Here is a 26177-nt window from a genome sequence, read left to right on the forward strand (position 1 = left end):
TGGCCTATATGAAAAGCGCTACATGTGGCGGAAAAATAACACTGCTCATCACCCTGAACGTATCATCCCCATTGTGAAACATGGTGGTGGCAACATCATGCTGTGGGGATGTTTTCCTTCTACAGGGACAGAGAAACTGGTCAGAGATGATGGGAAGATGGATGGAGCTAAATAGATGGGAATTCTGGAAGAAAACCTGTTGGAGGCTGCAAAGGACTTGAGCTTGGGATGTAGATGTACCTTCCAGGAAGACAATGACCCTAAATATACAGTTGGAGCTTCAATGGAATGCTTTAGATCAAAGAATATCCATGTGTTAGAAGGGTCAGTAAAAGTTCAGACCTAAATCCCAATGAGCATCTGTGGCAAGAGTTGAACATTGCTGTTCAGACACGCTTTCTGTCCAATCTGTCTGAGCTTGAGCTGTTTTACAATGAAGAATGGGCAAATATTTCAGTCTCTAGATGTGCAAAGCTGGTAGAGACATACTCCAAAAGGCTGTAAAACGGACAGTTAAAATGTGACATGTGACATGTCGAGCTGTCGATAAGCACGGCTGTTTTTGTGCTGTTATTCACTGTTAGCCTGTTTTGGCTGGCGTTACTGAAGTTGTTTTCAACTGGATGTCACATTGTTGAACTCTGATGATTAATGAATAAACTCTCGATATGACGATGGTAGAATGTAATTGTAACCCTGTGTTAATCTAGTGGTTTGATACCGTTTAATATCCAGTCCATCTGTTTGGAGTTTTGTTTTTAACATGCCCTGGAATAATTTAAAGTTTTATAATGCCGGTGATTTACGACTCTTTCGCGACAGTCAGCTGGGGAGTAAACTGTGGGGTTCTCAGAGGTAGCTCATGTGAGCCAGCAGTGACATCTGTACATGCAGTAGCCTTAAAATACTGATTATTTATTCTCCTGCTAGGTAAGAATTTGTGTTTTATACGTACATTGTTTCTTTCTATATGTTATCGTTTGGTTATGTTATGATGTGTGGTTAATGATGATTATTAGTGTGCTAATCGTGAATAAGCTAGTAAGCTTGAAAATTAGCAGCCATGTTAAGCGGATTTCGGTGATCAAGTTCGTGTGTCACTGTTTGGAATATAAACCCATATGGCTTGCACTACTTTCAAGATGTAAGCTAAAGGGGTGTGTTTTAAAATATTCTTCTCGACCTCGAGTATTTGGACTGAAGGACTCACAGACACTTTTTATATTTAGCTCTATACATTTTAAAAAGTTTTTTTTTTAAAAAATATTTTCTTATTCACAAAGGCTGTATGGAGACATTTTGGTCATTGCCACAGACGCTTTCTCTTACTACGGATGGAGGATGTTGCGGTTTCACAACCCATGGACTGAGAAAGGACTCAATAAGTAATATGTTCACATATTCCAGTGTTAAACACAAGTGAGTCTCAATTGAGTGAAGTGTTGGTAACTGATGCCAATATTTTTCTTCTTTCTCCCTGTTTAAATCCCATTCATATAAGGGACCCTAATGTTATCCTGCTACAAACATATTCAGCCAGTGTTATTTAAGTTTCCTGTAAACTACACATGTAAAGCGGATGTGAGAGAGGCTGTGATGAAGTCCTGGAGTTTTTAACGATGTACGTGCTCCAGTCCAGAAATTTGTATTATATGTTGGACACAGGTGGTAAAGTGCTGTCACACCCTGAATAAATTGTCCTCTGTTCTTTGGTAAGCTGACATATTTGTTACATAATCATATGGTTTATCAGAGGGGAAGTGCGAGTTTTAGAATACTGGAGCCTAAGGTTAGGTGCAATAATATTCAACTGTAATATTAGCTTTTAACTAGGTCTTGTCAGTTAGCTGGTGTTGTGTCAAAAAGTCATATCTGCCATAAACTAATTTTTGGTATTTGTCAAAAACCAGTTGATCATATTTAACCCTCCTGTTATGTTGGTTTCCAGGAACACCAATTATGCTTCTGGGTTAATTTGACCCGGGGCAAATTTACTCATCCAAAAGTGTCAGAAACACTGGCATTGATTATTTTACAATTTTCTTTTATAATTTAGATTTTTTTCGTTTTCTGTAGTGATGCAGATGACATGTGACATCTCTTCTGTTCTGGCTCAATCTGACCCGCAACATAACAGGAGGGTTAAACTGCTATAGACAACTTTTTGGTCTATAATATGTGAAACATGTCATATGTATCCCTCATGAGTGATATTGAGTCATCTTGTGCCACAAACAACATTCCTGTCACAAGGTAGAAGCTGCAATCACTTTTTGGCAGTGATTTTTACTTCGTATTTATTCATTTGACATTAAAATTACTTTTTTAAAGAGTAATCTGGCCAAGAGGACAGCAGAAATTGCAACAAATATAATAATAGTTCTCTAAACATATTTTAAGTGTCCCAAAAGGACTGGGTTGGTTTTAATATAGTTACAATAACACAGAGTTATAAATATACTTGAAAAAATGGGTTGTTATTAAACTTGATATATACCCTTTTGTAAATCATGTTCACTAAAGTCTATTTACCAATTTAAGTAAAGACATTGGAAATCAGTTTTTGTCAGACGATCACTTTTTGGCACAACACCGGAGGTAAAACAGGTATGATCCTTCATATCTGGAGTGTGAAGGTGCAGACATAAATTCAGATATCTCTGGGATGTTTAAGAGTTTAGAATTTCTCTGGTTAGCTTTATTCAGATAATTCAGTAATCACTCAAGATTAGTTCACTTGTACTCCTGAATTCAAAGAAATAGTCAGGGTATTCGGCGCTGTGCTTTCCCACAGGCGAACTCAGGTGAAATGAAAGAAGTATTGGATGCCCTCCTCCTCTGGCACAATGATATCTCACAAAAGCTCCTTGGAGTAAGGAGATCAGGTTCAGAAGTGGTTCTTTCTAAGAACGTATATCTGTATTTATAAATGACATACTAAGGATGAGTAATGCTTAAATAATGAGGAAATTAAGCAGTGACCAATGACACATTTCACAATGTGTCATTTTTATCCACTATTCTATGTTTGTTTATGAGTACAAGATCCTTTTTGTCTATCAAATAACCTAAAAAAATGACTGACTGCACCTTTAAAAATACTAACTTAAATAAACCAAGATAACCCAGCAGTCCATAGGAAATAATGTGTGCACTATGTCACTAAATTTATTGTCACTGCAAATGTAAAAGTAAACATAAATGAACCACAGAGGAAATGACATGACTTTGAGGACAGATGTGATCAGGTGGAAAGTGCAGAAAGCTGACTGATGTCGATCTGTGGCTGCATTCAATGTTGGCCTGTCCTGTATTAGGCATTCAGGATTTTCTTTTATGGCCATTTAGCTCTTATGGCATGAACTTGCTCAGTGCATTATTATTGGCTTTTCTACAGTCTGATATTTGTTTAATAATTGATTGATACAGTGCATCAAATAAGTTGATAAATAAGATGTTAAAAACTTCATCATCATATCAAACATGATCGATTTGGAGCAAGTTTATTTGGCACATGCTGACTGCATTCTAATTGTAACCAGAACAGGAGGCGAGAGCAGAGAACAAGAGTGCAGCAGTTTAGTGAAAGGAACAGGAAAGGTGAAGAAGAGGTGAGCATCCAAAAGACGAGCAAGAGGACAGTTTCAAAGGAGACATCACGGCACAATAAAAGCACAAGCTGTAAGAGCAGAGATTCATTCATATTTTTACTATTTTTTTCTTTAGGTTTTACTCCCACTGCTTACAATAAATCAAATATATAGTACAAACAAGAAAAACTCAAATTGCATTGTTGTTCAGTATAGCTCTGTGACTTCAACCTTTAGCTAACGTATAATGTTTGACATTTTATATAAATGTGACTATAAAATATAGTCAATAATATTAAAAAGGTGCTGTTACTGAGTGAAACCTCCAAAGATTTCAGGTCTGGATTTAGCCCCAGTGTTTTAAGATCCTAGCAGCGCTCGTATTTATGGCCACATTTTTAAAAGAGACGAGCTTTCTGGGTGCTGACTCAGAGGGACCACTTTAGTTCATTGAAGCTTTAATGCCAGTTTAAGACAATAAACTGGACACGTTTCGAATCAAATTGATAATAACAGAGCTATGCTGGACAAGCAGCTGTGTTAGTGTGACGCCTTGCATATTTGAAGGATTGCAATAAACTTCTGTTCTTACTGAATCTGTAACATTGCCTTGATCTGCCTACATCATTTTTTAAATAGTTTATGTTGTTAAATGAGTTTTGTGTCACTGTGCACAGAGAAAAACTCACCTGATGTAGTGGTAATGCGTTATTCACCACTAGATGGAGACAACCTGGCACAGGTATTTTCTCTACACACTAAATTTCACACTGAAAAGCATTGGTGGGAATTTTTGTTTACATAGTAAGCAAAAGAAAAAATGTCTTGAGGTCTTTCCAGTGTTTTCAAAATTGTGTTTTTCAGATACACGTCAAAATTTCATACAGACAAACACACAAAACAACAAAATATGTCAAATTACATGCACGTCTCATTCATTTTTTGAAAATTTCACCACTTTTAGATTTCATGGAAAATAACTTGTGTTATTCATGACATGATATCATTTAAAATAACTTTGTCAGGCCAGTGAATAGCTGCCACATAAGTATAAATCTAAATCATGCAAGTGTAATATAGAAAAAAACCACAAACAGTTGTGCTGCTAGTTCATAATAAATGGATAGGGGTGTATAGTCAGTAAAAGCCACCAAGGCTCTGCCGAGCTCCAAACCACCTCTGCCACAGACAGAAGCATCAAAAATGTGCGCTGGGAGCTTCATGGCATGATTTCTACAGCCACACAAATCTATATGTATGTGGCCAAGAACCTTAGTCCATGTAGGGTATCTTAACACAGTTTACTTGTGTCAGTTAGGTCAGCTAGTGGGAGGCAGAGAGGGCAGCCTTTACATTATTTTATTGTAGAGTGACAGGAACTGCCTATGAGCTTCTAATCAGGCAGAAATATTGACAGAAGGAAATATTTAAAAAAAAAAAAAATTTTTTAAATTTCAAAGGAAATACATTGATGAAAATCAAAGAAGAGAAAATCTATGTGATGTTCCATTTTCCTGAGAACTGATTGGCTGTGATGACTCCTTCAAGTACTACATGCTACTTTGTCCTGCTAGTTAAGCCTGCTGTCTGTTCACTGGCATAAATCCATCACCAGAGGGCTCCACTGACCTGCCTGTTGACATCAGAGCAAACCCCTGTGTCATGTGACCTGGCTGGAGTTGCAAAGCTGGACTCAGACCTGGCCCAGGCAAGTTCAAAGACAGTTGTGGTAGAGAGAGCAGGGAGTATAGTAGAGCACTGGAAGGATGGGGTGGAAACAGGAAGCGTGTAGATTCAGTGGATTTGGCATCCTCCATCTGTCTCCATGCTCTCTTTACTGACCTTCTAAAAATCACTTCTAAAAACTTCTGTAGCTGCTTTTGTTTAAATGTTTAGGATAGCATTTAGAATTCAACTTTACTGTCATTACACATGTCTAAATACAGGGTAACAAAATACAGTTTGCATCTTATCAGTAAGTACAATAAGAGCAAATATACAGATGTACTACATATATACAGATGTATCGGTGTGAGGTAAACAGATCTACAGAGTGCTATGAATATATCTACAGCAGTGGAAGCGTAGCTTGAAAAGCGCTATATAAATTCAATCCATTATTATTGAGTACAGATAATGCTGATGATGATGATGCTGACAGGATTGATGCAGATGCAGAATTTCAAAGTGATTCAGAAGGAAGTAGTACAGTTTATAGAGTGCATGGTCGCTTATCTGTACCAAGCTCAAAAAAGAAAACCTACACAATAACAGAAGACGAGATCAAGCGCAGAATCCAAGCAGAGAACATGTCAGTTCATGTTTTCAAAGCTTTAATTGGGGTAGGTTTACATTTTGATTTTGATGTCACCTGAAAGAAATCCGGGTTACTCGTATCACTGAAGTGACAATGTGGAATCTGGAAATTGTGCATTTGCTGCAACATATACACAGTTACACCATGTAAACAAAAGCATTTAACTTTGTGTGTGTGTGTGTCTCTTTTGGTGTTTGCACTTTTTCTTTTTTAGGGCCGTAAAGCTAAACTGCCTGCAATGATTCTTGACAGGCCTAAGAAGGCCAAAACTAAACCAACGGTGTTTAGTGTCCTGAGTGAAGAGGAGGCTGGGGAGCTAGCCCTCGGGTTTGCCGGAAGATTGGCTTGCGATGTCACAAGAGACATGGTCTGTAAAGGCATCGACCATTCAAGTGCTGATATGACAAAGTAAGTAAGTAGAATAATATGAAAGTTGTATCTTTTTTGGTATTATTTGTCATTTGGGTTATTTGTGTAATATTGTTAATACACTTACTTTCTAATAACAGACTCTTCGCAAAATCCAACACAACCTTAAACAGGAACTGACTGATTCCTCAACCTTCAGTTTGCTGACACACACCTTTGGTCCTGCTGCACTGGATTCTTTCATTTCTTTCCTGTGTGAAAAACTGGATCTCTTAAATAATGAAACCTTTCGTGACTTTTGTTTGCTGTCCATATCATCTGTAAATCAGAATCTTGAAAATTGTTCACTGTTTTAAGTTTGTATTAAGTTAACTATTTGCCAAAGATGTTTGGTTCCTAATCCACACAGCATAATAACTGTTCTAACACATATCTTAAAAATGCTACAAAGGAAGAAAATGATCACATATGTTTTAATACGAATGTATTTGTGTCACACTCCTCGGTTTGTAGTCAATTTCCTGTTTTATTTTGTGAGTTTTGGTATGTTTACACTGTTGTCATTTTTATTTCCCTTGTGTTCGTCTTCCCTTATTAGTTTTACTTTATTTAATCAGTCTGATGTAATAACTGATAATTAGTTACTTTCCAGTGTGTATATATGCTCCTCGTTTGGATTATTGTTTGTTTGAGTTCTGCCTGTCTTTTCTATTAAAGATTTAGACTTTTGGACTATTAGTGGGCCTCGTAGGTTTTTGATCTGTGCACTTGGTAATTGACTGGGTTTAATTTAGTGGCCTGGAAAACAGGCCCCAGGGATCTGGTCATTTTAAAGGCTGGGGTAAAGTGTAAGAGCTATTTATACCCATGTAAACTTTTATCAACTGGTTTTTACCTGTATTGTTTCAGATGCCTCCCCTGCGCCTGTGCCTCAATTTTATCTCACAACTTAGACATTCACATTACTCACACTCTCATAACACATACATATAGGATCTTGGGGGTGGGCACGCTACATGGCATCCAGAAGACCATCAGGGTGTACAACCTCACCCCTGGCGTCGTTGCCCACCTCTCAATTTTAAATACACGTAGACATTGAGGGCTATCAGGAGGGGCTATGCGCTTACCTGCTGCTCTCTCTGGCAGGTAGCTCCATGCCCTCCTGGGTTTTAAATGCACCTTAGAACACACATGCATCAACACTACATATGAGCGGGCAGAGGGAGGTTTGGAGTCTTCACACACCCCCGTTCTCTGTTGCCTGTTGGGGACGGGGGGCCAGGAGGAGGAGTTGGCCGTCCGATTGGGGTCTGGAATGTGGGGCCTCCCTGCTGCTGCGGAGTCGGGGCGGTCTGCTTCTCTCCACCCCAGGGAAAAGACTAACACCACCTGGGTCTGGGTGCAGTTTCCCCCTCCAGGGGCAAGGGTACCTAGACCTGGGGCTTAGAGTATCTGTGTGTGCCTGTTTGTTTTTTTCTATATGTCAGGTTGGGTATCAGACGTCACCTCTCTGGGGACATCTCAGGCCCTCCAAGGTATGGAGGCTTATCTCCCCCCACCACTTCCCCTGCCAGTGGCAGACGCCCTCAGACATCGGTGCATTGGTGGTTCTTTGTGTCTGGGGATGGGCGTCCAGGTACACACCGGCTCACTCCTTGGTGGCTGCTTGTCGGGGCCTGGAGCCTGGGGCTCGCTCGGGCCACTTCGGGGGTGGGGTGCCCTCGGCCTCTCGGCCTGGGGCTCAGTCACTCTGGCACAGCTGGCTGCCGGTGGAGCTCATGGGCACGTCACTGCAACCCCCCCCCCCCCGGCTTCTGCTCCGCGGCTGCTGAGTGACCCCTCATCTGGGACTCTCCTCAGCTCTTTCTGGGACAGTGGCGCAGCTGCCCCTCTGTTGGTCTTCCTTGGTCTCTTGTGTTCTGAGGGCCTCTGGATGTCTGGAGTTTTGATCTCCTCCATACCTGCTTCATGCCCTGGAGGACGGGGCTGGGCTTTCCCCAGTCAAATATGTCCTATATTTAGCAAGTGAAAATAAAATAAAATAAACAATAAAAGGTGAATCAAATAGACCAATACGGCAAGGCTGGGATGGGATCCAGCAAATCCGTTGGGCATCTTTCTTCGCCTTTAGACAATAATTCTGATGGCAAAAGAACCAAACGGGACAGGCAAAAAAAAAAAAAAAAAAAATTTACAATCCACAATAATTATTTGTTACTTTCTTTTGTTTTGTTTAAACATCATAAACTCCAGTTTACTTGTGCTGCAGATCAAGTACCATAAGTACACATCTCTAATCCTCACTACATAAATAAATCCACAGGTCAGAAAAATTACATGACGAATAACACCGTACTCATGACAAAACACAAAAACCTCACAGCCGGAAACATAAACAGAGCTGAAGTTTAATCTGACAAATCAGGTGTGTACAGCCTAAATATCAGAAAACTGCTTCTTACCCGTGACGCTTTACAGATGGAGCCATTCTGGTTTTCTGTCACCTAAAAAATTAAATTACATCATTAAAAGCAGTGGTGGATAAATATTTGAAAACTTTATTGGTTCACTAAGACCACAGTGGAATAATATAACAAGCTTTTCTGCCTATTTATATCACTGAAAAACTTTCAGCCAATCAAATAGAGTTACTTTTCTGTTGTTTGCATCTATGTGGCTTTGCGTCTCCAATAGAAACACAATCACAATCACAACAAAGTAAAATAAATCCCAAATCAAGTCCCAAAATAATAGTTACATAGGCTGCAACAACGGAACCCATATTCCCATAAAACGTCCCTCCACCCCAGATGTTGAGGAACAGGAAATAGCAAGAACTGGTTTTCCAGTGATTTCCAAGATCTATACATGGTCCCGGATTTTTTTAAACGCATCACTGTCGGCTCAGTTTGAGAGAGGAAATCATAATAGATTATTGCTCGGTGACAGTGGGTACCCTGTAAGGATTTTTTAGTTTACACCATACTTCCACCTAATTACACCTGTGTGCACTTTGGGTCTGGTGGAGCGCATGTTTGCGGCAGAGATAAAACTGGACGCACCTGCAAGTGCCAGCAGCCGGTGCGGAAACCTGTGGCGAGGGGAAGTCGCCACAAGGCTGACTGACGATGTGGACGCGTCTTATTATGAAGACAGAAATAACAGAGGGTGCACTAAACTAAACGCTCATGTTTTACTAGCTTTACATGGGTTTGCTTTCATATTAGAGTCAGTTTTTATTAAATCTTTTCTGCACAGTATTTTAAAAATATGCATGTATATATCATAAGTAAGTCTATATAAAATATATTTTAAAACATTTTAGTAAAATCTAAATTTAATAAATCTGAATCTTTTTCAGATGATTCAGATTTATGCGGAATCATCCTACTGGTGTTGGCCAGAGGGGCTGATGGCGCCATATGGCAGCCTCGCTTCTGTCAGTCTGCCCCAGGGCGGCTGTGGCTACAACTGTAGCTGCCTCCACCAGTGTGTGAATGTGAGAGTGAATGAATAGTGGTATTGTAAAGCGTTTTGGGTGCCTTGAAAAGCGCTATATAAAATCCAATCCATTATTATTATTATTATTAAATTAACTGTAAATTACACTGCGGTGAGCTCCATTCATATAGCTCTATCACGTGCACGTGTAAACGCACGTTGACAACCGTAACCATGGCCGCCGAGGGTATATAAATGCTGCACAAGGTTCCAATCGTCCCTTTACACTTGCTCGTGGACTTGTTTCGACCTGCTCCAACCTCAGCCTGTGGAAAGCTAAGTTTTGCAAACATTTTACTGAAAGCGGATTTTACTTGAAAGCGACAACAAGTACTTCATCTGTGGATCGTTTGTACTTGTTTTTGTTTTTCAAGTTTGAAGATGGCTCGCCGTGGACCCGGACTCCTCGACAGTCACCTGGACTTCGCTGCAGGTACGTTTGAAAGTTTCTTTAAATTTAAATGACTGTAATAATTTAACAAGTTCCAGTGTGAATATCAAGTTTTAACGTGATCAAATATGTGTATTCCAAGATTGTTTCCCGTAAATTGTTTGTATGCTTTAAATTTTCCGGGAGAGGTGTAGAAATTATTAACGACTGGTGTATGAATATGAAAAAAAAGGTATTACTTTGATTTGAAGGCTTCAAATTTGACACTTTTCTTTAAAATGAAATGGTTAAAAATAGTTTAATGGACTAAAATTTGTAAAATGCCCAAAAATCAGTTTCTGCGGTAACAGCATCTTCAAGATGTCATGGCGTCAGAACACGCAGGTGTAAACACACAGATCCAGGTCCCCTCCTAACATCCTTTTCTTCTCCGGATCAAAGGCTTTATTGACATAAACTATATTTTTTCTCTGCTGCAAAACACAAAGATAAAAAAATAATAATAATAATAATATCAAAAGAATATGAAAACAGTAGTAATAATGGTATTAAGACCTATCTTCTATTACAGTAATGCTTTTAACCTTATTAGATAGCAGAGAGAGAAATTGTACACAGGGATATTTACACAGGGATAGCATGTTTACCACAGATTAGATGTATCTGTCCTTGTGGCAGATACAGTCCTTGTGCACATTTCTAAAAATGTGGATTCTGAGTTAAGAGTTTCTGTTTGTTTGTTTTTCACTTGACCATCATTTTCAGACATACCTGCAGAGCTTTGTGTGTGTGCAATTTTTACTCTTGCCAAGGAGGTTGTGTGAGATTGGTACATGTGGTTTAAATGTTACATTATGGTTTGCATCCACATATTTAACCTATGAGCTTTTTTCAAAATGTGTGACATCGTGAATTGTAAATAAAACAGGAGAATGAGCTGCATGGTTAGTTATAAATTTACTGTAGTATATTTATATAATAAGTTACTCATGTCCGGCTATTTACAAATCAATACCTATTATCCATTACCTATTCCAACATAGTGTTTGCATAAAGGCTTACAAAGAACAAATAAAACAAATTGAATGTACACAAAATACAGTGTCATATATAGTGTCAATATAGTGTCACCTTAAAAGTACACAGAGTGAGCTGCCTTGGTGGAGGTTTGGTGGTCTTCTATTAAAAAACTTCACTTAAAGATTGAACAAGTAGAAGTGTCATTCAGTCTGACATAAAATGCTTTCCTCTCATCCTCTGCTCAAACTAACAGATGTAGGTCTGTTACTTTAACACTGGGTGTCTATTACATTCCTAATGTTATTTTAAAAATTGTTTCTTCACAGGGCGTCTTGACTATGTGGTTGAACGCCCTGCTCAGGACACTGATACCCAGCGTATCAGCGAAGGTGAGTATGGTGAGTATTTTTTCCCTCTCTCACCCTCACCCTCTTCTCATGAAGCACCAGATGCTGATGACGGTGAACAGGAAGGTGAGTACCCCCCCTACCTACCTGTAGACGATGAAGAGGTGAGTGAACAGACTGACAATTCATCTGACTGGAACGACTCAGAAGAGTGGGGGGATTGGCTTAGCGATGACTCGGGGTATGACACCATGGATGAGAGTGATGATTCCCCTCTCATCCGGGAGCACCCTCCAGAGCCGTTTTGGCACGATTGGCAACATCCTATTGCTCCAGGTGCTGCCCCTATCGCCATGCCGCCTTTCGGCCAGGCCAACGCCCCACTCTTCTCTCGAGTTGTTGCCCCAGTTGGTGATCCACCAGCTGCTCCTCCCTCAGCTGCTCCCTCTGCTGCTCCTTCCTCAGCTGCTCTCTCATCTGCTTTCTCAGCTGCTCCTTCCTCTGCTGCTCCATCCTCAGCTGCTCCCTCTGCTGCTCCCTCTGCCGCTCCTTCCTCAGCTGCTCTCTCATCTGCTTTCTCAGCTGCTCCTTCCTCTGCTGCTCCTTCCTCAGCTGCTCCCTCTGCTGCTCCTTCCTCAGAAAAGAGAAGCAGAGAAGACATCTGCACCGAAGAGGTAAGTGCAAAGAGGTGCAAGGTAAGTGACCAGTTTGATGCCCCTTCAACATCCTCAGGTTGTTTTGGAGTCAGATGTTTCTGGGAGAGGCTTTTTAACCTTTCCCTTGATGACAGTGACTCTGATTAGTTTATGTTAGAACGTGTTTTTAAACTTTGTAACACTTAAGTTGGCCTTTGTGTTTTGCAGTGTTTGTAAATATCTTTTACTTTTTAATTAACTTTGTAATGTTTAAGTTAAGCCTGTTTGTAACACAGATATAAGAACATCTGACTCGCACATGTGAAATGTATTGTTTTTTTCTTGATATGTGACATTAATATTAATATTACATTGTGACTGAAAGGTAGTTTTTTAGTTGTTATTACTTCTTTCTTAATATCACAGGTAACTTTTTAAATGAATAATATAAGTTTTTCCCAAGCCCTAATTCACCATGCAGGACAAAGGTAAGTCTGTACTTAATGTCAACACAAATAAGTAGAAAAGGTTTAAAAATGATGCAGTGAACTGACTGTAGTCTCTTGTTTTTACATAAGGTATAGCCTGTGGCTAAGAATTCAACACTTCAGACACTCAACATCCAAGATGGAGCTAACACCCCACCCAGAAGACAGCCTTACCCCGACCAACCCGATGAGAAGGATGGATGACCAAGTGAAAAACTGGAGAGTGGTGCTGTGTTCCAACTATGTAAGTTATCACCTCACATTGACAACAAACTGTCTTGAAGACGAAATTCTTCCAATAGTTGGTATAAATCATCATCCTATGTCAGCAGCACTGTAGGTTTAGGTTTATTTATATTTTTCATGTGTATACGTTGGGTTTAAAATTGCTTTTTAACAACATACTGCAGCTACCAACAATGAAAATGCTGTTTTGTGTTAAAATGACGTCTTTCTTGTGTTATTGCTTTGCAGGGAAGCTGAGAGTGGACAGAGCTGCACAGAGGACCAAAGATCCACTCTCAGCACTTCATACCTGACTGGCCACAGCACCACCCCTCCCCACCCAGGGTGAGGAGGGTCCTGACCCCGCCTGCACAGAGGGAGTTGTGAACATGCACTTCTGTATCGGTGGGTTTAGGATCCTCCTCACACTCACACGGATGAAGACTGTCACTGGAAGATGTCTCCATTGCATCAGCAGGACGTAAGCATTTGTAAAATATTACAGTTTGTGATGTTTTATACATATTTTTATTGCATCATTTCAAAGTAGGAGATATAAAATAAACCAATTTTCATAACATTTTCTGTGTATTTAGTTGTTTTCTTAATAAGTTATTTGGAACATCATTGCAACCTGTCAGCTTTTTATTGAGGATTTAGAAAGTTGCTGGTGGCCCGAGTGTGTACAGTGGGGTGTTGTTTTTGTCACATGGTGAAAGTGACCTCATGGGGAGCAAAAAGAACAACTGAACAATTTGGGGATTCACAGACTTTGGTAATCGCTAAAAAAAAATTAATAAAAATTGTTCTGTGTGAACTAAAAGCTCAAATATAAACCATCCTGACACTGACACAAATGATCTGCTGTTTATAAGCAGGAGATTGTTTTCATGAGCCTGGGTGAAGGTCATTTGCATGAGTTTAACCTCCATGACTCTGTTATCACTCTAACTTTCTTCTGTTTATTTATTCATTTTGCTAATTGTAGTAGATTAATATGTTCACCAACTGATTCTTGGCCTGAATGTTTGAATGTTTGCAGTTTCAGGTCCTACTGATCAGTTTTAAGTATTGTAGAAAGTGAACAGCAATTTAATCGAGTCCTGGGATGAAATGGGACAAAAGGGTAATGTGACAGCCACATTAGTTCCCTTCCCTTGTTTAACAATGTGTAAGCAGACTGCTTTAACCTGCAATTTACTGCATGTTGTTAGGCTGCATGGTACAACCACAGTCTGCTAACCACCCGTGGTGATCGAAGGTTTTGAGGTCTTGCTTGAGCTACTGATGAAGTTTTATCAAAGCTTGTTAAGTTTCCCGACCGCATTTTATCCTGATGGTCCAAGGCTTACATCTTTATGCTCACAGACGTATTAATGAACATAAATCAGATTTAACTGGATTATGTGTTTAGGTCAAGAGACACAGACCTTCATCTTTAAGAGGCTCTTCTTGAATGTCTAATCACGATGTTTGTGTTTGTCTGCAGCATCACTGCAGCAGAGAGGGTATAACACAAGGCCACAGTCATGTGATATTCTTATTCTTATATATAAAAAGGGTTCACAACTGAAAGTAAAAAGTAAAACAGTTAATGCACATTCAGTCTCAGTTGACATAAGCATAAAGACAATGTAAATAAGATATGAAAATAGTTTAAAAGTTATTATTTTTCATGTTGCATCAATGGTTGTCCTTTTATTCACGAGAACTGCGATCTGTACAATACTAATCAGCTAGTTTCTGGGATCGATTGGTAGTGTCTCCAATCTCCACTAGGGGGCTTTCGCACATTCTCCTCATTGCATTAAACTACTCTGTGAGATAACAACACAAAATCACTCTTGTGATTCTTTCCTTCCTGTTTTCAGGGGTGTAATAATGGCTGCATTCATTGAGGAACGTAGAGGAACAGTTAATATATGACAGCCTATATTTAGTAACATAGGGTCAGTGCAACATAACCAGGCACTTTTACATCAATAGCTCAATTATGTCCAGCAATATTGTCAGAAACCTTTTGATACACAGACTTTGCTCATCTCATATAAATGATCGACATTAAATGCAGTCATGGGGGATCAGTTGGGCTTCAGAGGTGCAAACATATGAAATTGATACATATAATGTCTAAATGTGTATCTTGGAATTTCAATTCAGTTTTCCCAATAAAGGCTTTGAAAGTTAATAATGGCTTATTAAACACTAACTTTGAAATATGGTATCAAAAAAACTCAGGAGGGTTTTCTCCAAGCATGACATCCTGGTGCATTTCAGACCCAGCAACACATTCAGACAAAAACTGGTTCACCCGAAAGACAAAACGCCAAAACACAGACTTAACAATGTGGTGTTTGCTGTACAGTGCAGCGAGGAATGCCCAGACCTCTACATTGGAGAGACCAAACAGCCACTTCACAAGCGCATGGCACAACACAGAAGAGCCACCTCCACAGGACAAGACTCAGCTGTCCATCTGCATCTTAAGGATAAAGGACACTCCTTCGAGGATGCCAATGTTCACATTTTGGACAGAGAGGACAGATGGTTTGAAAGAGGAGTGAAAGAAGCATCTATGTCCACTGTGAGCGACCATCTTTGAACAGAGGCGGTGGTTTACGACACCAACTCTCTGCCATCTATAATCAAGTTTTGAGTTCCCTTCCCAGACGCCTTAACGCCCACTCACATCCTGGGCCATCTGACCTCAGGAATTCGCATGATAAGGTGGGGCCAGGTTTCACAGTGAGCTCACCCGAAACTCTGGCTGATTGGGACCCACACCCAGTTCCACACCTTGGCTCAGGCGATTAGAGGATCATCAGGGGGTCCTTTTGTCCCTCTGTGGGGGGAAACTCCCACTAGGTTTAAATCTGGGACTCTCCACCATTTGACCTTAGAACTGAAGAAGCTTCTCGGATGAGAGGTGAAACGTCTTCAAGTAACTTAAAGAAGTCCAGACGCTTTTCTTTGCAAGCTCCTTTGACGGCTAACATTAATATTTATTGGAAAAAAAAATCTTCCTCCAGATATAAGAATGAATCTTTTCTTATGGACTCAAACACGTTTTGCTGAAAAACTGAATATGGAACAAGCAAAGTTTAATACTAAACAAAATATATATATTAGCTGTATAATACCAGTAGGCCAGCTCTAATAGTAATTTGGTATGGCTTCGCGGGCCAAATGTAATTAGGCTGCGGGCCAAATTTGGCCCGCGGGCCAGAGTTTGACACCTATGCTGTAAAATCAACAAATCCATTCTTTTCACATTTTTATTGGTTCATTCTTTCACATACTAAAGCCATGCAAGTACACTGGGCGGTTGTTTTTAACAGAATCATTTGATGATTCTAATGAAATGAAGTATTGTTTCAATGAGCTGTGGCACCATTCTTGCTTTAGCAGTGAGAGGAGTCAGGTAGGGCTTCATCAGGAAGACGGCCCCAGAGGTCCTATCCCCCCGCCCACTTTCCCTGGGGCTTGAACATCAGTGGATTTCCACTTAAGCAAAGCCTCATCAAGTTCCTGCAAACAGCTCTACACACACACTATCATGTACGGAGCAGAGTGTGGATGCTGTGTCTAAGACCACGATCATAGTGTTTCTACTAGTGATGTGTCCTGTGTGTCGAAGCGTCGAATCGTGTGTCGGGTAATCTCGGGGGCGTGTCTGTGAAGCGCGTATCGAGGCTTGCTTTGATTACGTATGCAGTGACGTTCGAGGCCTCGCGAGCAGTCCGTACCACGTGACTGATTCAGGGACTGGTTCACCGGTTCGCGCCAGATTCGAAATAAAATGGGCAGAAAAAAAAAAATGCTGATTTCCCATCACACTGTGTTATGGAATTGGATTACGTACGTGTTACATGGTTACTTGAGCATTTCTTCTTCGATGGAACCAGGAAGGAAGAGATTTTTTATTTTATTTTATCTCTCCTAATAAAGTATGCACACTGTAATAAATATCACAAATGATAAGCACCACAATATAAATAAACAACACTACAGATCCTATAATCTGATTTCTGTCTTTGAGTTTATTAAAAAGTGAAGCGCCAAATACTAGTTTGTGTCATTATCCAGATGTACATAAGCATGATTACACAGGTACTAGCGGGTTTTGATTATCGATTAAAATCGATTCTAGCTTGGATAACGTGATATCGATTCATTAAAGTCCTGAATCGATTTTTAATATAAATATTAATACATTTCAACCACCACCAAACAGCTAAAACAGTAAATGAGAGCAGGTACACCAATTCTGCTCAAAGACGTAAACACAAAGCGCTGACGCATCACAATCAGTGAGATGTCGCCTTTCTCACCAGACAGCACGGACACGGTCGGGGCTGAAAGTCGACAGCTCGCTGATTCTAATCTAAGGCATCTGCTGTGATGCTTACACATTAGATAAAGTCTCGAAAGTGTCAGCTTTCTTTTTATAGTTATAAAAATATGCAAATGTACTGATCTATGATCTGAATTATACTATTGACTGACTGTCTGAGGCTAACAGTTACACAAACATACCAAAACTCTGTCCTGATAGTTTCCACTTTCTCTTTTGTATCACACATACTGAGACAATATTCGGGATAAATAACCAAGAAAACAATTTATTTATTCAGTTTAGAGGTTTACACATCATTATAATCACAGAGCCCGCTTCACTTGAATTGTCCACTTGATGGCGCAGTAGAGCAAATGAATCATCACAATGCTTCGAACCATGAGTCGACCAATTGGGTGGAAAGCTTCAGTTCATCATGAGGCTTCATCTCACCATCACTAGTTTCTACCATCTGGTGCAAGCTTCTTCTGTCTCACTGTGTTCTCCTAAAGGCCAAGACAGCAGGACAGTGTCAGGTTAGGGCTGTGTGCAGGCAGGAGTGGTGGTAAGGAGGACCCAAAGTGCAGACGCTCAGAGGCAAAAGTGTATTTCAAAACTCAGCTTTTATTGCTGGCAAACGTAACAAAAATCCAAATAAACTTACATGAGCAGACAGAACACACAGCATAAATGAGGGTCGACCACAACACAGAGAAACACAGGGCTTAAATACACAGGGGGAGCAATCAGGGAATGGGTAACAGGAGGGAAACACAGCTGGGGCAAATCAGGCCTAACGAGACAAAGGAAGCAAAACCAGACGCATATACATGAGACACGGACTTTCAAAGTAAAACAGGAAACATAACACAGACTGAACTAAAGACACAGACTCACATGCAGGCACTGCAACAGAGGGAACAGAGACGTGGGACCAGGGCAGACAGACACTGACTGGACACGGGGATATAGCAACTAAGGATACACAGAGACGCGAACTTGACAAGGGGATACAGCTGACAGGGGAGACAGAGCAACTAGAGAAGACAGAGACATAAACCATAAGACAGAACTCAAAGAAACCAAAGACTAGAAATGATAAATAATATAATAAACTCAAAAACCCTGGATCAACGACAAATGTTGCATCTATGTGGCAAAGCCACATAGATGCAAACATCACATACACATCACATAATCACATACAAAAACAAACAAAAAAAAACAAGCAAACACTAAAATGTAAACCATCAAGACAACTGAGCTTAAAGTTGGGAACTGCAAATGTTCAACAGAACAACAAAGTAAAATAAATCCCAAATCAAGTCCCAAAATAATAGTTACATAGGCTGCAACAACGGAACCCATATTCCCATAAAACGTCCCTCCACCCCAGATGTTGAGGAACAGGAAATAGCAAGAACTGGTTTTCCAGTGATTTCCAAGATCTATACATGGTCCCGGATTTTTTTAAACTCATCACTGTCTGCTCAGTTTGAGAGAGGAAATCATAATAGATTATTGCTTGGTGACAGTGGGTATCCTGTAAGGATTTTTTAGTTTACACTATACTTCCACCTAATTACACCTGTGTGCACTTTGGGTCTGGTGGAGCGCATGTTTGCGGCAGAGATAAAACTGGACGCACCTGCAAGTGCCAGCAGCCGGTGCAGGAAACCTGTGGCGAGGGGAAGTCGCCACAAGGCTGACTGATGATGTGGACGCTTCTTATTATGAAGACAGAAATAACAGAGGGTGCACTAAACTAAACGCTCATGTTTTACTAGTTTTACATATGTCTCATTGTTATTGTTGGATTCTGGATTGTTAAGACCAGTGTAAGCTATTCACCCAACTTAAACATGGAACGTCTACTTAAGTAAATGTTGGTCTATTCTTTGATTTAAAAGAAAGACAGAAAGAACAGACTGCTGGGTGAGTTAAACTTGCTCACATCAGCAGAGAGAGAACAGCTTTGCACCGTAAAAACATCTTGATGCTCTAACTCCTGTCTCTTCTCTTTATTTTTGCTATTTTCAACAGGAAACGTAATTTGCTGTATTAAGCGACTCCACTTTTACTCTAACCTGTGATTTTGTGCTGGTATTTTGTCCTTCCAGAAACTGATAAGAAACCTTGCAGAGCCAGAATAAAAATTCAAGAAAACCTGCATCCATTAATTACAGGTGACATATTTGCTAACAATTCTCACAGCAAATTAGAGCAGATGGAGATGGTTGTTGGATTCTCTCCAAAACCTTGATGCAATTCCAGCACAAATGCTTCAAATGTTTAAGAGTTTTGCGTAGCCTTGTTTTGGCCATCACAACCTTCAGGGAACTTTGAAGGAATGTCCTTTCATGGTTCCCTGAAGGTTACAGATTGTTGGGTTATGTGAATAAAACAGAGAACTTAGATGTATTAGGAGCAGCTGGTTGTTAGGGAGCCTCTGCTCATGTTAGGCAGACAGAGTGCTGAAGTGTTGCTGCCCTCTGCTGGACTGTGTGTTGTATTCAAAAGTCTAAAATTAAGATACCCATGTAATCCCTACGTACTATTAAAGTGCGTCAAGATTAAAAAATGCTTCTCATGATGCTGAAACAGTTTCCTCCTGTGAAAAGAACAACTCAGTCTCCAGATGAGAATACGTTTGACTCTCTCTGATCATGCCCACTCTCACTTTCCATCAGGGTCTTTATTAAATCAGTCACCTCGATCACTAACCCACAACCACCAAGTATCCACCTGGTTATAAAAAAAACTATTTTGATTGTGGAGGGAACGTTTATTATTCATGGCTTTCATGGATGAAAGGTTTTCTGTTTCCCTTGTTTGCCACATATTTTTTGCACAATTCCTCAGTGGTTATGACCGATGTATGTTTGGTTCTTTCCTCAAGAGCGACTCTTTTTGCCAACTGATCTTCATCCACACTGCCATGAACAAAAACATGCAAACATTGGAAGCCAAACAAAAAACACCTTTCTGAATAAACTGACCAAAACTATTTATCAAAATAAGGTCTGACATGAATGTAACTTCCTTTATTGTTGTCATTACTGTTGCTGAGTCACTGCATGTGTCCGAGTAGTCATGCTTATTGTTCTCCACCTAACACATCTCTGCTGTAAATACTGATATATTGTCAGAAATTCTGCATGCCTTTTTAATTCATAAATAATTACCCCAAACTCCACGTTTCCATAAATCTATCAGTACTTCTCATTGTGATTGATTTCCATCCATCCATCTTCATCCGCTTTATCCGAGGCCGGGTCACGGGGGCAGCAGCCTAAGCCTGATTTCCATCTGTTAAAATAATTCAAAATGTGTATCGCTACTGGCTTCTGGATCAGAGAGTAGCTGTTCAACAGACAGGAAGAGATTACAGTGCATTACAGTGAATAACAGTCATTTTATTTAGTTCGTTTAGTTTGGTTGTTGTGGTTCTCAAGTGTTTCCAGCACTGATCTTGCACAAAGTTAGCTCGAAATATTTTACTTTGACCTTTTTATTTCATGCACCATTTCAAACCAAGTTTATAACATTAAAGAATCAAAAACAGAGTAACAAAGTAAAACTAAGCCCCTCTACTCTACTCTTGAACAATATCGTTTTTCCCCTCCCAAGTAGTGAGTGAGTTGCTGATCTGTATGAAGCCATACATCCACTGTCGGAAATTTTTAAGGTCTTTGCTTGTTATATCATCATGATTCACTCTGTATACCCTGAATGCAACATCTGCCTCACACCAAACAACACTTTTCCTTCTAATTTGCACTTCTTGATGTTCTTTTTTCTAAACATATTCTGACATTTTCAAGATTTCTGTAAGGGAACATATGAAACAGTTAAAAACTATGCTGGTCTTTCAACTACAAGGTTTCTTACAACAACATCAGTCAAGACAGGAGTGTTGCAAGGATCTTAAAACATTGAGGGTTTAGCCCAACCCCGAATTCTTTTGGATTTTCACTTTATTATTTTTACAGATAAAATAATCTAAAACGTCATACATTATGCCGTACCTCAAGGTTGAAGTCAGAAAATGATACTAAAAGAAACAATCAGTGCAATTTGATTAGCTCTTGTTGGTTCCTATTTTTTATTTTAAACAGAAGGAGTCAAACTTCCCTTTGTGCAGGTTAGCTTTGACATTTGTAACTTTGAATCTAAACACTATATAGTACTGATAGACTACATGGATGAACTGAAACACCACCGCAGTCATTGAACGACTGAAAGCCCAGTTTAGTAGACGTGGCATCCCGTGGGCAGATGGTCCACAGTACACTGCAGAAGAGTTCAAAAGCTTTTGTGAGAAATATGGTATGTCACATCAAACTTCATCACCTCACACGACTCACGCTAATGGAGAAGCTCAGACGGTGAAGAAACTGTGGAACAAAACAGTAGACAATCATTTAGCGTTGCTGGATTACCATACCAACCCCCCTCGAATCAGTTGCTTTGTCACCTGCTCATCCACTGATGGGTAGGATACCAAGAAACAAGTTGCCTGCAGCTATAAAGCTTCTTGTCCCAAAAGCATATGACACTGACAAGGTCAACCAGCTGCTGCTACTAAAAGTTAGCATACTGTGGGTGCATGAATCAAAGCTCTGTTTCTGCTAGGGCTACACCTCCCTTTATTTAGCTACATTTGCACCAATCCAGAGTCCAGTGGCTGACACTACAACAGATACATGTATACTTTGGAAGCGTCTCTCAATCTGTGCGATCACAGCATATTTAATAGCCCAACATCCAGACTGTAACTGGCAGTGAAAAGCACAACATGTTTGTAGTTCCAATGTTGATAAAACCTAAACGTGTCAAACTTAAAATGTGCAATCCTGCTTAGTGGGTTTAAAATGGACTTGTATGGTTTGGAGGTGATTTACTACAGGGATGTTCAGCCTGCAGCTGACCAGCCGTGATCGTATAAATACAGCAGACAAAGTGGAACAAGTATCCATGAGGGTGAAATGGTGGTTTTCCTGTCTGAAATCTAAAAAAGTATAAAGTTTTCAAAAGGAAGGTCCTATCATCAGAATAATGACGATAGTTTCAATCATTATTAGATTACACACGTTTCATAAGGAGTTGGAGCAGGTGGACAATCAGTCAATCAGCGCCACCTAAAGGCATGAACTGACAAGTAATTCACCACAGTATTCACATGATCATATCTTACCACAAGAGGTCAGTAAAGGGATTTAAAAAACAACAACAGTCAAATTAGTTCCCAGAACTTAAAAATGTTTTGGAAACTTGTTGCCTCAAAAAACAATCAAACAAACAAACAAACAAAAAACAGTACTGAGTACTCACTCTACATTCTGACTCAGGACATAGAGTGAGAATAGAACAAAAGATTAAAAAAGGAAAACAACGCACAAACAAACAACTAGTCACCACTTCAGTTGTTAAGATCCCCTATTTGAAACCACAACCTTTGGCTGTGTTATGTCTTTGTTGGAAATCTTCTGTTTAATCACATTTGTTTAAATTCAGTCTCTTTTACTGTTGCATGTCATCCATACTCTAATGGATTTTACCCCCTTTCAACAATTTTGTGGATAAAAATGTACAGGCACAAAATCTGGTCAAAGTGTTCGTGTTTAACACGGTGCTGATCTCAGTCTTATCTGAAGCTGCTGTTTCGTCATTACGAAATCTCACGGTCACCCTGTGTTTTTAGCTGTTAAATAAAGAATCAAAGAAATCCTGACTGTGTGTCCTTTCCTTTGTGTTTGCTCATATTCAGATTCAGTTTTTGTCAAAAAGCTAAATGCTTGTGCTCCTGCAGTATAACAATATATTTACTGGATCTCCAGTAAATATATTGTTATACTGCAGGAGCATCACAACCATTTAACAATGAAACATTCCCAGCTTGGTTTGTAGTGCCACCTTTTGTGTAGGAACACATGATGTAAAAATGTCCTTGTTCCAGCGTTGATGAATCATATCAAGAAGTCAAAGCCTTTATGCCTTAGACTTTATGGAAGCAGCTTTTTTTATCGTAATTTCTGAACTCTTGTGCTGCTTTTCCCTAACTCAGTAAGCCGTTGTGGAAATAACAAAAAAAAAAGTAAATAGTGCACAGCGTGCGGTCCCTTTTGTTACCCACTGATCACCGGTTACAAGTTGACTTCTTAAATTAATCTGTTCTTATTAATATTTCAAACGTCATGTATAGGGATGGGTACCGGTATTTGGTGCCATGATGGCACCGGTTCTGACATAAACGGTAGTAACCAGACCGAAAAGCAGCGCACATTTCAGTGCTTTATTTCGGTGCTTTTTTTTCCTGAGCTGTGATACACTTTAGATTCTAGCCAATCATTTTACCTTTCCGAGGATAGTAGGCGGGTCCAGGTACGTACGTTCTTTTAGAGCAGAGCTACAGATTAAAAATGCCCAAGGTGAAGCGGTCAAAGTCTGGCTGTACTTCAAAGCAAAATATGCAAACTCAGCAGCTGCAACAAGTGCTGTAAGCTGATACTGTGATACTGTCAAAGGAGGTAACACCTCAAATCCGATGAAACACCTGGTGACGCATAGCGTTTTTTTTAAAAGCCGAGAAATGCACCGAATTTGATAGCTTGCTGCGAGACCTCACACCGAGCACATCTACTGCGGGTGTGGTGCCTGTTATCGGACCCGGAGTTAGCAACATCCCCCAAAAACCCGAAGAGGAGAGTCCTGGCCCCTAGCCCTGCCAGTGTAGCAGAAATGATGAGGATGATGATGCAGCAGCAGCCGTTCTTCTCTGCGTGAGTAGCTTAATGTTGTTCGTGTGTAATTTACGTTGAGTAGGCTAACCACGTTATTACATTAATGCATGTAAGGTGAACTAGCAAACATCATCATAGCTACATGCAGCTGTCTTCTTGTTTGATGGCAGATACTCCCTTCACCCTGGCCAAAAAGGCTAAAATGACCAAAGAAAAAGTGGAAAACAGTTAAACATGAGAGGTTTTTGGACAAAGTTTGTGTTTTTTCCATTGTTTAAGCTGCTTCCAGCCAAGAGTGATACCATATATGCCCCATAGCTGCAGAAAAGGCTAACATTGTTATCTTTTTACAAAAAAACAGCTGAACATGAGAGGTTTTTGGACCAATTTTGTGTTCTCCATTCTTTAACACCGGTTTGAGCACCGTTTAAGCACCGGCACCGTTTCGGCACGATACCCATCCCTAGTCATGTATCTGCTTTTGTCTCATCTCTCGTGCAGATTTCAGACAGGAGAATCACCATTTCACCCTCATTCTTGTTCCACTTCATCTGCTATATTTTCTTTGAAAGCTTCGTCTCAATGCCGTGACCCGGATTCGAACCGGGGTTGCTGCGGCCACAACGCAGAGTACTAACCACTATACGATCACGGCTGGTCAGCTACAGGCTGAACGTGCATGTAGTCGATCACCTCCAATCCACAGGAGTCAATTTTAAACCCACGAAGCAGGACTGTACATTTTAAGATTCACACGTTTAGGTTGTATCAACAATGGAACTACAAACATGTTGTGCTTTTCACTGCCAGTTACAGTCTGGATGTTGCGTTTTTTCTTATTCCACCATAAAAGCCTGGAATCTGCGTGTAACAGCTGACCTGTACGATGTGCAGAAGAACACCAAAATGTATTTACGGTCAGACCACGAGACGTCCCTGTGTTAATGCAGATATTGTTACTGTGCCACGTGAGTAAATGAGTGCATCATTGACACAGATTTGAGGATCTATATGAAGAAGAAAAAGCACAATACAGACTGTAAGTGCAACGAAAAGTCCAGGTCCTGTGTTCTGCAGTGCAGTTTCTGCTCTCTGTTCAGCAGCTTCTTCTTTGTGCAGATACTCCGGTCTGGAAAGTTGAGGAGATCTTTTGGAGAGAATCCTGCTGACAGAAGGGATTAGTGTACTCACCAGTGTCACCTGATCTCTGACATCACCACAAGGAGACCCCTGCATTGAGCATTTACATTGATGTATGATAAATAAAGATGTGGACTTTTACACCAGAGTTGTGTCTTTCAGTCCACCTGCTCCCACTGCATATGAAACATATGTGTAGGGGAGACCTGGGATAGTTGTAACATTTTTGACATTTCTGTCTGTAAATTAGAGCTCTTTTAAGGTAGTGGATTCAAAATGTAATGCAAAGTATTTACATGTCTCTGCTATTACATAGTGCAGCTATTTTCTCTGCAGCACAATTACCCATTGCATGGTATGGTCTCAAACACAAAGAGTGAAATGTTACAATTAACCCCATAGTCTGGGTTAGTTGTAACATATCCTGGGGTGAAATGTAACACAATGAAATAAGGGTACTGACAAAATCCTAACATGTAATCTTTTTTATTCAACACATGAATGCACTTAGAGCCATTTATGTAGCTGTGTGTATGTGTGTGACAGAATGGAGAAATCGAGCTTTTGAACATATTCCAACCCCCCAAAAAAGACAAATTATGGAATTTTCTGCAACTGAATATTTCATTAATTTTGGTTGGTCTTCCTTGATTTTGGCCTCATTGGCTCAGTGGGCATTATAACCTACAACTCTTGCACCAACTTTTGAACATAACAATGAAGCTGAAAATAATAATAATAATAATGGATTGGATTTATATAGCACTTTTCAAGGCACCCAAAGCGCTTTACAATGCCACTATTCATTCACTCTCACATTCACACACTGGTGGAGGCAGCTACAGTTGTAGCCACAACTGCCCTGGGCAGACTGACAGAGGCGAGGCTGCCATGTTGGCCAGAAGCGCCATCGGCCCCTCTGGCCAACACCAGTAGGCGGTAGGGGAAAGTGTCTTGCCCAAGGACACAACGACCAGAACAGAGAGCCCAGGGATTGAACCGGCAACCTTCCGGTTACAGATATGCTTCCCAACCCCCTGAGCCACGGTCGCCCTTGAAAAAAATGTAGTTG

The 26177-nt window shown here is 40.2% G+C and overlaps 2 protein-coding genes, 1 long non-coding RNA gene and 1 other non-coding gene across 4 annotated transcripts in view; 2 read left to right on the forward strand and 2 right to left on the reverse strand.

Moving 5' to 3' along the window:
- LOC146493773 (uncharacterized) overlaps nucleotides 1–26177 on the reverse strand; it is a 561837-nt gene that overhangs the window by 326526 nt on the left and 209134 nt on the right. The gene's annotated exons all lie outside the window — the stretch shown is intronic.
- LOC146493792 (uncharacterized) lies at nucleotides 1426–7014 on the forward strand. The gene is made up of 3 exons (XR_014872013.1): nucleotides 1426–5298; nucleotides 6122–6319; nucleotides 6417–7014. It is a non-coding gene; the product is annotated as an uncharacterized LOC146493792 (long non-coding RNA).
- LOC146493793 (uncharacterized) lies at nucleotides 9673–13659 on the forward strand. The gene is made up of 3 exons (XM_085149062.1): nucleotides 9673–10213; nucleotides 11518–12905; nucleotides 13136–13659. Exons 1-2 carry the CDS (start codon nucleotides 10162–10164, stop codon nucleotides 12339–12341), a joined length of 876 nt encoding a protein of 291 aa, XP_085005188.1. The 5' UTR covers nucleotides 9673–10161; the 3' UTR covers nucleotides 12342–12905; nucleotides 13136–13659.
- On the reverse strand, nucleotides 24549–24620 carry trnah-gug (transfer RNA histidin (anticodon GUG)). Its single transcript has one exon. It is a non-coding gene; the product is annotated as a tRNA-His (tRNA).

The sequence above is a fragment of the Neolamprologus multifasciatus genome, chromosome 22 (genome assembly GCF_963576455.1).
Source record: "Neolamprologus multifasciatus chromosome 22, fNeoMul1.2, whole genome shotgun sequence".
NCBI classification, from domain to species: domain Eukaryota; kingdom Metazoa; phylum Chordata; class Actinopteri; order Cichliformes; family Cichlidae; genus Neolamprologus; species Neolamprologus multifasciatus.